This window comes from Rhineura floridana, chromosome 6 (assembly GCF_030035675.1).
Source record: "Rhineura floridana isolate rRhiFlo1 chromosome 6, rRhiFlo1.hap2, whole genome shotgun sequence".
NCBI classification, from domain to species: domain Eukaryota; kingdom Metazoa; phylum Chordata; class Lepidosauria; order Squamata; family Rhineuridae; genus Rhineura; species Rhineura floridana.
The window spans coordinates 114,243,312-114,255,949 of NC_084485.1; the positions used below are offsets into that span (position 1 = coordinate 114,243,312).

Sequence of the window (12,638 nt, forward strand, 5' to 3'; positions counted from 1 at the left end):
GTCATCCTCAGAGAATCTGGCACAATCTAGACCTCCACATTTCACAAGCAGACAGTAAGTGTGTGACAGAAAGGCACCTGAAGTACCAACTTAAAAACTTTGGAACCTACCTTATGCCAGGTCAGACTATTTGTCCATCTAAGAATAGCCAACATGATACTCTCCTGATGTTTTAGTAGGACTCCTAACTCCCATCAGCACAGCCAGTGGTCAGGGATGGTGTGAGATATTGCTCAGCAACATCTGGAGACCACCACATTGGCTACCCTGATTCTGGCCCAATATTGTCTACTCTGGCTGGCAGTGGTTCTTCAAGCTCTTGGGCACACAAAAGCATTTCCTATACACCTGATCCTGATCCTTTTTTACTAACAGATGTGCCTGGCTTTGAAGCTGGATGCATGCAAAGCCTGTGCTTTGCCACTGAGCCACGGTCCTCTTAAGAGTTCCATGTGGTTCAGGCAAGCAAGCCAAGCCACATGCTCTAGACAGAAGGCAATTTGTCCTGGAGAAAAAATCCTACCCAACACCCAACATCAAAATGAATCAGATTCTTGAATTTCAGCAAAACTCATCAAGTGCGGGAGATATGCCCTCTCCACCCCCACCTCCATCCTACCCTACATTATTTACAGGACTGGAGCAAAGTTTGCTTTGGAGTGATAAAGTTCCTGTTTCTCAACCAAGTTTATAAGAATAGTTTTCTCTGTTATACCACACACACAAAGTGATGGCTACGGAGATAGTGTGGCACATAAGTGGCAAGTCCTGCTGCTGAGTGGCAACAAAGGAGAGATGGGGCATGCTGACTGATGGGTGTCACCTCTTCCACTGCCTCGCCTGCAAACACAAAACTCCTGCTTATGATTTCCCTTCTCCGATACTCACATCTTCAATTATTAATTCCGCTTCTTCATTCGTTTTCCCTGGGAATCGAATCTTCATATCAGTGAAAATGACCAGGGTCTCCTTTGTCAGGGACTCCTCTTGCTCTTTTGTTCTCTGCTGCATTTCAGCCTGCCAAGACAGGAGAGGGTTAAGCTAATTGAGGGGTGTGATTTCAGAGATGTGTTGGATGCAAAGTAGCAGGATGCCTTTCTTGCTAATTCTTTACTTAGAAGAATTGAGAGGATGAGGAGATTTACAAAATAACAAAACCAACATATGTAAATAAAAATTTGACATTAGAGGTATGGTACTGAATTCAACGCATCTAGAATCTTACTGTCTTTCTAAGATCCAGTGGAAAGTCCCATGTATGTGCTCCTTTACAAAAGTGAATTAACAAACACACATATTTCAGTAGAAGGAGGACAGTTCAGGCAAGGACATGTTTGAAGCGATGAGTATGTTACATTGTATAAATGGATTAATAACTTTGGAAGCTCTCTCTGTGCTGTTGTTATGGATCCTCAAAGGGACTTTTGAAAGAAATGCAGCAGGGGGAATTAAGAACTGAAAGTATATGATGCATCTTTGAGATTTTTTTAATGCAGAAGAATTCTGAAACAAGAAATTATAATGAAGCAATATAGTATCTTAGACTTCACAGCATGTTTTGTGGACCACTGATATAGTAAAACTGCTTTGAAATTATGCAGAATGTATTGCTTTGCCATTAGCATCTGCTCTGTTGATATTTATATATTCCTCTAGGTTAGCAACTCTGGAGAGCTGATTAGGTTACCTATATTTATACCACTGTCCTAACCACTTTTTCTTGGAGGTAAATCCAACTGATTTCACTGAAACTTGCTTCCAAGTAAGCATGCGTGGGATCATCACCTCAGTTCATGTTTTTCTGTAGGACTGATGTTTAATCAACCGACTCACTAAACTTATTTTATCTCACGACCCAACAACAAACATTTTATCTTTTCCAAATGATTAGTTTTCCAGCATTATAAAAAAGTACGGATTTTTTCATGCTGTTGGCCAGATGCAGTATATTAGTCTTAATTACACAACAATAATGTAAAACTATAAGCTCACCACTAGTATTTAGCCCTCCTACTCTGCAAATGATTTTATCCACATTGTTAAGATAGATAGATATTGCTCTGTCAGAAAAATAACACTGAAGCAGGATCTCTCTCTCTCTGAAGATGAATCATTCCAATTTTTTGTTTTAAAAAGTCATCAAATATTCATTTAAGTGGGCACCCCATTTTCAGTACATCACAACAAAGAAAGGCTCCATACATATAATAGGCTTATTGTATCCTCACCTAGAACTACAGGATATAGGAACATATGTGAATAACTTCAGTTGGCTTGAAGATGGTATGAGTGGCTTTTAGCTTTCAACTTTTAAAATTAAAATGTGGTTCTATTTTACTGTTTTGGCTGCCTTTATATGCAGCACCAAGGATAGCTCCTAGTTACCAACTTGCTTCAACAAAGGTTGGGAGCAAATTGAACCCTGCAATTCACCTTGCCTAGGCTCTGCCCCCTTGTGGAAAACTAGACTCTCTTAAAAGGCCAACCTTTTGGTTTGAAAATAGGCATGTCTCCTGCAGCCCATGGCCTCTGCACTGTTGGACTGGAAGGGTAATGTGGGAGAAACTTGGCTCCTCAAGCCCAGTGGAAGGCACCCACGAGGGTTCTAGCTCTGGCTCTGTAAGTTCTGGTGCTATGACAGCTGGTTTAGCAGGCTCATGTTCAGTGGCCAGGTCAGAAACCTGGTCTTGCTGTTAGCTGGTGACACTGTACTCTGCAACTTGGTGTCTTTGTCACTGCTAGACCCTGGAGTTACGACATTCCTTGTATCTTCTTCCTGACCCACTCTGGTAAAAGATGGCTTGAGAGAAGCCCATGAGCAGGGCCAATGACATACTTCCTTCACATACAAAGATCATCTGTCATGGAGATCATCTGTCATGGAGTCACATTGGCCTGCTTTGCTCTGCCCACATGGTTCCATCATCCATGTGTTACTTACAGTATAATACTCCATGGTACTATTATGAACAGTGATAATGTGCAGTATTGACATATACCAAAACAGTTGGGAACAAGAATTGAATCATGAGATTCCACTAAACACACGGAAGTGAGTATGGCAACAAGTCCTGCCGCAAACTTGAAACACTAATCTTAAACTTATTTTCTGTTGGGATTTGACATTTTCAAGGCTGAATCAAATATACATAAGAGGAAATAGTAAATGCTGACATGCTCCACATATTCTAGTCTTCCCCTATTTTGGACAAACGCTATAAAATGAAATCAAACTCCAAGATAGCAAATTTATTAGTAATGTTATTTGGTTATGTTAAAATATCTGATGTTGCTAAAGGATATGGAAATGACAGCTTGCCTTTTATCAGCTGCACAGATGACAATATGCACGAACTGGAGAAAACCTCTCTTTCATTAGATTAGTGGATTATTAGAATAGGGAAGTACATATGGTTAAATGAACAAATATAATTAGGGTGAGGGAAGGCAGGCCGTCCGTCTAATAACTTACAGAGCAATCCAATCTCTAGATGGGCAGTATTGGGTGTAACTGAGCAGTGGAGCCACTGCAGCATCCCCTTTGCTCATGCTGGCCAAGGTGTAAGGCGGGGCGCAAGCATTTCCCTCTTCTAGAAAGCTCCATTTCAGTACTTCTACCCACTTGCACTTTCAGCAGGCGGAACAGGGAGCTCTGCGCCAACAGAGTGACACTAGCATCACTCAATGGGAGGTGGTGGCCAGAGCAGCTGTTCAGGGCTAGGCAACCTCCCCACCACAGTGCAAAAGACTGGGCATTTTGATTGTGCCTTTGCTCACTGAAAAATGGAGTATGTCCCACCCCCTTTCCCCCCTTTTTATTTCTTATTCTTTTACCTTTTTTATTATCATCATCATCATCACTATAATGATCATCATTATCTGTATTTAACCACTTGGTTGTGTTTGTATTTCTGGCATCTTTTAATTCAACTTTGTAAATGACTATAATAGTCATAGTACCAACCAACAACAACAACATTTTAAAAAGTTCTTCTGCTGAATGCATACAAGTAGCAATGGAGGTTAGTTGTTGTCACCAATGTAACAAAACAAAACCGTGCCAATTCAGAACCAATTTATTCAATTTTTAATATACACCATAGCCAACATCACTTGAAAAAGACCTGGGGAAACATCCCTAATCAGCATTCAGATACAATAAAATACCACACCCATTTTTAAAGCCTGGCTATGTGGGTTAACCATAAGGACATCAGAAGAGCCCTACTGGATCAGGCCAATAGCCAATCTAGTCTACCATCCTGTTCTCACAATGGCCAACCAGACGCCTGGGGAATTCGCAGCAAGTAGGACCAAATTCACCGTATCTTCCCTTTACACCTACTGAGTTTCCAAATGGGATTGGATGTCTCACTTGGTATGAGGTTGATGTATATTATCTGATGCTTGAATAATCTTTAACTAAACTTACACATTTTAAATTCATTTGAGTTAGTTACCTGTGAATTTCTGGCTGCAGAACTAGAAATCTTAGGCTTGGACAATAAGATCTTAAATATTCACCTCCAGTTTGCCTTTTCCCGACAGATTTTTTTTTTTTTAGCACAAAATTGACACCACGGTACAATCTGCTAACTTACCACAGGAGAATGTACAGTACCCAGATTGGCAGAATGAGACATTTTGACTGCAGGTGAACCTCTGTTTAAGGAGTGTGACCTACTCACAGAAGGCAGACGAGAGATCTGTACCACAGTCTTGGCTGAGAAAGGGCGGTTTTCACTGGCTTGTATTTGCATATTCAAAGCTGAAATAGATCGAGGGCAGCTGACTGAACGCCTGATATAACCTGCCGGTGAGGTGGAAGATGGGACTTTTTTAAGAGGTTGCTTCCAGTACATTCTGCCTGCAAACAGATACAGGTGTGATAAAGAAAACGGTCAACCTCTCGCCTTTCTGAAATCAACATTTTTGAGAGGGATTCCCAAACAAGCATGCAGGAACAAACCTCTTTATCTGTTTAAGACATGCTTGGGATCCTCTTTTCCCTTACATAGTCAGGTCTTTTTTATTAGGTCTTGCCTTCCCAGCACCATGTTACAACTGTTTCCCCAATTCATATGTCTGCAGCAACAGCCAAGATGCCTACTGTTGAGGAAGAGCCAGGCAAAGGAAGAATCACTCCCTTCCTGACATCCCTGTCCCTTTTTCGAACACTCTGGCCTTTGCCTCAGAAAGAAGTGCTGGGGATGGGGAGAGAGATCAAGAAACCAAAGACTCTGAGAGGCATAAGAAAGCTTAACCCTCACCCCACTGTTGCTCCAAGTAATGTTTTTCCCCACTCAAGGAGATGACTGATATCCATTTCTATGGGGAAAAGTAAAAACACTACACTTGGGGATATGGCTGCTGAGCAAGCAACACCCTCCACTGAGAAAGACCCACATGAAAAATGTGGAGACACTGCATGTGCCCCCTTCCTGGGGACGCTGTTGTGTGTAGGCCCACCCTTTCCACTGCACTTTCCCATCAAGGAAGATGCATAGTAAAAAGCCATTTTATAACCTTCGTTATGCCTCTCCTTGATTCAAATGCTTAGCGAAGGTGCATGGCACTGACTTCAAGAGGCCGTGCCACCCCAGAATACATGTGTGGGACCAAACATTTGAACATGTTCTTCCCATCACAATCTATCTGCATGTAGAAAGCTAGCATGTCAAAGAAGAAGCAAAGCTTGGTTCTCCATCTTGATGTTCTAGCTTTTCCTCATCCAGGAAGACCATGTGGTGGAAGGACAAGTGATCTTTCCATGTATGTTCAGAAGCTGCACTGGCCTGTAAGGACTGTACCATATGTCCTGGCCTGGTCATTTTGGAGTAGCATAATGTTATTTTAATAGGTTTTTATCTGATAATGAATATATTGCATTGTACTCATTTCTGTTTTGTACACTGCTTTGAGATTCTTTTGAATATAAAGTGATAAAGTTTTTTTTCTTAATAAATAAATAAGATATTTCCAAACACTTGAATTGGCTCTTAGATATTTGCACTGAAGGGTTAACAAGTATCATGGGGCACATCTTAAAAATTCAATACTCCAATCACCTGAAAGTTCACCTTGATACTCTGCAAAGTGTAAGGGGTGGTTGGACTTCAGTTCTATGAAGAAAGAATAGGGTCAAGCCCAGAGCCATTCAAGGATGTATTTCATAAACATTCTTTTTTCATACCTGGCTAGAAAGGGCAGGTGCTGGAGGATACAATTCTGCCCTCAAGTAGTGATACATAAGGGGGAGAGAAAAAGCACTTTTGCTGAGCTTAGGCTGGTGCAACAGCTATGCCAATTTCTGGAAAGGACAGTCCTAGGCAAATTACTCTAGGTACTAGGATTGGGTTACTGTAAGATGCTCTATGGGAACCTTCCTTTGAGATCCTTCAGAAAGTTCAGCTGGTACAAAATGCTGCTATAAGAGTGTTGACCAGTGCCATTTGGCCATGGGGGGGATGTCACTCTACTATTATGTCAATTGTACTAGCTATCAGTCTGTTTCTGGGCATTATACAAAACACTGGTAATCGTATTTAAAGAGCTAAATGGCTTAGCGCCAGGATAACTAAAGAATTCCAAACATACACAAATATAGGAACTTCCCAGGAGGATCCCTCTGCCTGTGCTGCCTCTGAGACGGGCTCCCGTCTTGGATGAAACTTATCCAGTTTTAAATTCAGTCAGAAGGGTTTTTTCTGACTGGGGATGATTTCTTCCGGATAAGGAAGAAGCGTGAGATATGCCACATAGTTTTGTTTTGATTGTTGGAGCCTGGAATTCGTCAGAATTGTCTGTCTTCCAGCAGTTCAGACAGAGCGAGGATTTTATGCTAGCTCAGCTGGATAAGTGACCCGTTTTTTTTTAACGGACTAGCAGGCAAACCTCCTGTCTACATTTATCATTTTCTTATCTATATAGCTAAAGAGATTTGTCAAAGTAACAGCAATTAAGATAACCTAGATGAGGTAAGACTTTCCTTCTTTATTTACGGAACTAAGGGGGAAGAAAATATAAATAGCTTATCTTTTTTTTTTTATTGCAAAAACCTGACATGGAAAATTGCGTTTTAAAGATTACAACGGATGAGAGCTTTCTGATTGGGAGAGATAAGAAATCTTTTTGATTTACAAGACTTTTGTGTAATATATATAAGGGACTATTTTTTCTGATCTACTTTTTTGTTGTTGTTGTTGACGAATCTGCTCATTCTCTCTGCTACTAGTTATTTGAACGCTGTGAACTAAAAGCTGTTTTTGCACTTCTGGACATTTAAGAGATAAGGACTGTCTAGCGTGTGACGTTAGTTGGTTGGAAAGATTAACTCCTTTGTAACTGGATAAAGAAATAAACTGTTCTTTGCTTGGGACATTGAAAATTAAAGGAGTTTTGTTCTTTTGGTTTTAAGAATGGCAATTAAGAAGATCATGGATGTACAAGAAGGGACTTTATTTCTAGACATGCTTCAGAAAATAATGGATGGGATTAACTCAATAAAACAAGAACTGAGAAATAATAGACAAGTGTGGAGAACTGAATTTCATGAAATGAGACAGGAGCTGAAAGAAACTCAGGATTCTATGAGAAAGGAGAATAAAGATAGATCTGGAAAACAAAAAAAGGATGAAAGAGAAATTAAAGGCAAGGTTCAATCTATGGAGATTGGCTTAAATATGGACATGAAAAAAGATTTGGATTTCCTGGTTGTGACGGATCCTGGAGATAAATATTACAGTTTGGAATACAGCGCTGTCTCTGAAGGAATTGAAGAGATTGGAGATAAAGATATTATCGGTTCAAAAAAATTCCTGGACTGGAAGGATTTGATGGAACTTGAAATGGAGAAAGTTAATAGAATTAATCCCTGTTTTGTGTCAATGGAAAAACCTTCAAGAAATGTACTAGTGTATCATGTGGAAAAGAGGAGCAGAGATGCGGCTTTGAAACAATACTTCAGTGTTACGTTTGGATTTGATGGTAAGAAAATATCTGTGATGGAGGAAATTCCTATCAGACTTTTATTATATGACTATGACAGCAAGATTTTTGGGTGCGTAAAGATGGAAGATGGACCCAATATGGATAATGACAGAAGAGCGATTTGAAACTACTGGACTCAGTAGATTTGATGAGTTGGATTAATTGACATGTTTATTTAGAAAAAAAAAATTGATTGACATATATCTCAAGGATTGGAAACTTCTCTTTGACTTTTTGTGGAAGATTAAAATGATATGATGTTAATGAGATTTGAAACCAACTAAGATAACTGCTGGAGGAAGGTGATTTTATAATCTATTAAGAGATAGGTCTGTTATATATTATAGATTTATAGTTGAATTATAGTGTTTTGAAATTACTGGGTTTAGTAGATTTGATGAGCTGGATTAATTGGCATGTTTATTTAGAAAAAAAATTGATTGATATATATCTCAAGGATTGGAAACTTCTCTTTGACTTTTTGTGGAATATTAAAATGATATGATGTTAATGAGATTTGAAACCAACTAAGATAACCGCTGGAGGAAGGTGATTTTATAATCTATTAAGAGATAGGTTTGTTATATATTATAGATTTATAGCTGAACTATGACAAATCGGAAGTCAATATTTTTATATATATGTATTTTTTTGTATTGTATTAGTTATTGATTTGTGTTGTTTTCTTTTTGTATTATTTTGGTTTTGAAAATTAGAATAAAAATTAATTGAAAAAAAAAAACATACACAAATATATACACAATATGAATTTGCCCATTGAGATTAGTGGTGAGACCCTCCTTTACATCCCTCTACCTTCTGAGCAATGGTTGGCAGAGCCATACAACAGGGCCTTTTCTGTTGTAGTACCCACAATGTGGAAACTCCCTCTCTGGGTACATTGGTCCTCTCTTTATCTGTGTTCCACTGTAGACTCAAAACTCTGCTACTCCAGGAAAGCATCAGTCTGACTACTGCTTGAATTTCTTTGTTTACTGTCTCCTTATTGCTCTGTTTTACTTGCCCTGACCCTAACCCTAACCCTAAGAGTCGGAAGCGACTTGCACTATAAGTGCGGAGACACCTTTACCTTTTTTAAGTCTGTTTTTTTATTGATATCAGCCACCTTGAGCATTTTCTTAGACTTGGAAAAGCAAGATAGAATGTTTTCTAACAAACAAACAAGCAGACCGGAAAGATTAGGACACGACTTTTCATGACAGTGAAAGCAAACAAAACTGAAGGTGCTAAACTCTTCCTGCCACCCACACCTTCACGTAGGCATCTTCAACGATATGGGACTGTACTGAAAAGATATTTTGAGAAGTACTGCAATGGTTTAGGATTTTTTTTGTTTTATACAAGTGGGATCTTGGGCTGGAGGGGCATAGAAAAATGATTATGTAATTAAGGGGTAGTTCAGAACCTCACATTCTCAGTCCTAGAAATCGTTCCAAGTGGCCTTTTCAGTTTCAGCAACCAAAGGCGCACTTTAAAAAAACACTTTATGTAAAATTTCATTAACTTTGTATTTAACTTACTGGACCGCTCTATTAATTTCCTGTCCTCCACGTCAAAAGAGACATTCCTCTCTTTCTTTGCATTTTCATCTTCTTTGTCAGCTTCCTCCTCCCATTCAGATATCTCGCTGCTGCTTTCGCAGCTGCTGCCGCTGCTGTAATTCTTGTTTTTCTTCAAGAACTGTGCACTCTCTGGCATGGAATACAGGGGCTGGGAAAAAAGGGGAGAGAAAAAGAGGAAATGTATTAATATTTATTTTCTTTCTTCACTGTAACCTATCTCATACTCTCTGGTTGAGAGTCTGTGTGGCACCTCAAGGGATCTGTCCAGGTTCAAGATATTTTGGACCTGCATTGGGAGCAGCAAATGGTCCCCTCCCCCAAGTCAAGGTGCATAAATACCCAAGGACAGTCAAGTTATTTTAGTACCTGAGGCAGAAAATCCCAAAAGTGTGACTTTCCTGGGCAGTAAAAATACAACAATAATAAAATAATGCACTGCCCTTTCATGCTGGTTGAGGTGGCCACCTCACTCTGTCCAATGGTAGGGCCAGCCCCAATGAGATTTTAGGATGGAAAGGTAAGTTTTGTGTCAGACCATAATCTCTGTATATTTCACATTAAAAATATTATTATGCATGTAGTTGATTTTAGTGTCTTCTGACAATTACAAGATTCAAGAAAATGAGTCCAACAATATCTGGAGGGCTACAAGTTCCCCAAAACTGCCCTATCACTCTCCTTTTTAAAATACTGGCATAATATTGGTGGGAGAAAGGTCATACATGGCCACTAGAACTATCTTAGAATAGGGTTTTCACATTTATAAAAGATTGCCACACAAGTTTAGTCATTTAATTCATTCTCGTGTTCATTAATCTAATATCCCGAAGTCGGTGTGACACAAGCTTTCATAATACAAGTTTGGAGATAAACAAACAAGCAACCCAACCTTGGGAATAACCCTCTAAGCAATGAAAACAGAACGTGGCCTGGTCAATTTCACTGTAATCCCATAAGCGCATGGGACATTATATCCAGGCTGGGTCATTTATCTTCCTAAATATAAGGAAGGCAAGAGCAAGAGATGGGGAAACAGCCAGAGGAACAATTGACAAGGTTGGATAATTGTCCTCCCTCCCTCCCTAAAGCAGACACAAAACAGGACATCAGTCCAAACAATTCTTTTGAAACATATCATTTGTTGCAAGAGGACTGCCCCACTGGCCTTCCCAGCCATGACTGTTAATCTCTTTACCAGCTGAGCTGTTATGTTTTTATTTGACTGCTTTCTGGTGATTTCTAAGTGAAAAGTAGGTCACTCGGCATAAAAATGGCCAATTTATTTTCATAGTGCTCTGTGGCACATTCAGTTGAAGGTTGTGATGCACCCAGCTGTCCTTCAGAGAGTCCTAAACCCTCTCTGTAACCTGGCACCCCAGAGGGAGCACTAGGTAAGCATAATTAAAGTGCCCCAGCTTTACCACTGTGGCTAAACCTAGAACATCCCAATTATTAGTACATGCCATTACCTAACTGAGTTAACAGAACAACAGGACTCATAAGTATCAGGGTGGGTGGGAAGGTATGGAGAGATAGCATTGGGCTCGCAAGTCACCACTCTGCGAGATGCCAATCTCTGTCCAGCCAACACCCAAAGATATCAGTAGCTTGGCTGGGAAGCCCAAGGCAGTATTGTGGGGTGAATAAAATGGTTTAGAACCTACCCAGATCAGAACACACTAAATTAGTTTAACCAAAGAATTAGATTTATTAATTAGAACATGAGACTGCAGTCAAATAAATAAAGACAATGTTGTTTCAACACCCCACCCCAAAGATTTTTATGCAGATCAGATTACACATCACTGACGAATTCTCCTAATGCATCCAGAAAACAGAAATGAAAGCATGAAGCCTAGTCTTTCAAAACTTTGTCAAATGCTATTTACCAATTTGTTTCATTGCTTATGTGTGTATATTAATTTTCTTGATTGCTAAACCTAATTACGTTCTTATCCAACTAAAAAGCATTTGCACTCCATTGCCTTCAAAATATTGCTGCTTGGGAGTGTGCATGTTTGTGTTACGTGAAATGTATGCGCATGAATTTCACTTTGACATTATGTGAGCACGCAGTACTAGAAGAGGCACAATACTACTGTGTATAAAGGATTAAAGCAATATAGTTGCTTCAGCATAAAAGTGTTTTCAGTAAGAAAGTGCAATGTGCCATCTAGAGGACAAAAGTGGTGAGTTCAATGCAAAAATTCTAAAAAATCTGAAGGAAAGAATATAATGCTTGCAATCCATGTAGTTTCTGAATGTATTTTGTTTTAGTAAAGGGAAAACAAAAATATTAGTGCCTTATTGAAATTATCCTCCAAGGACAGTGCATCCTCCTCTGTACACAAGCCACATATCTTCTCATCTGAAGCTCTGTAGAGCTGTCCTGATGCGTTTCCAAATTCTACCTGTCCCCAACTTCAAAGGTGTTTCAAATGCAGTATAATACCTTCGGTCCACGTGTCCTGACAGATTTTCCCATTAATTTTTCATCGTCCAGTTCACATTGTTCCAGAAGATCTAATATGTCTTCTTCCTAAAAGAAAAAAAAATTAAAAAGAAGTAAATCTCTGGATTAATATAAAAAGCCAGAATGCACACAAATACTATTATACTATTAACATGTCATTTTGATTCTCATCAAACAGATGCAGGATTCCAAAAGGGAAGCAATATGCATTTCTGTAGATTTGCTGGGGACTAATTTAGCTTGGAGCTTGGAAAAGTTACTTTTTTGAACTACAACTCCCATCAGCCCCAGCCAGCATGGCCACTGGATTGGGCTGATGGGAGTTGTAGTTCAAAAAAGTAATTTTTCCAAGCTCTGGCAGCTAACAGAGATCTGATTTTGTCATTATCTACTGATGCCTAAAATCTTTTCACACGCCTGCTGGAACTAAACTTTTAAGTGGGTAGGCAGCATTAAGCTAGTTAACGCACACAACAGCAGAGATGACTACATAGGAATTCCAGAACAGCTTTGCTATCAAAAAGAGGCAGCCAGGATGTTTCTTCCATCGTCCAAAACTTTTCCCTGGACCTTTCAAAGCCACATCACTTCTC

The 12,638-nt window shown here is 39.5% G+C and overlaps 1 protein-coding gene across 8 annotated transcripts in view; it reads right to left on the reverse strand.

Moving 5' to 3' along the window:
* Positions 1-12,638, reverse strand: part of TTLL7 (tubulin tyrosine ligase like 7) — a 99,299-nt gene that overhangs the window by 19,685 nt on the left and 66,976 nt on the right. For 5 of the 8 annotated variants that reach the window (XM_061630525.1, XM_061630520.1, XM_061630521.1 and 2 more), the window contains 5 exons: positions 12,025-12,111; positions 9,531-9,720; positions 6,069-6,122; positions 4,602-4,867; positions 889-1,017 (listed from right to left, as the gene is read on the reverse strand). In XM_061630525.1, the coding sequence (XP_061486509.1) occupies positions 889-1,017; positions 4,602-4,867; positions 6,069-6,122; positions 9,531-9,720; positions 12,025-12,111 (726 nt within the window). The remainder of the gene's footprint in view (positions 1-888; positions 1,018-4,601; positions 4,868-6,068; positions 6,123-9,530; positions 9,721-12,024; positions 12,112-12,638) is intronic. The other 3 variants (XM_061630522.1, XM_061630523.1, XM_061630524.1) reach the window with 2 other exon arrangements.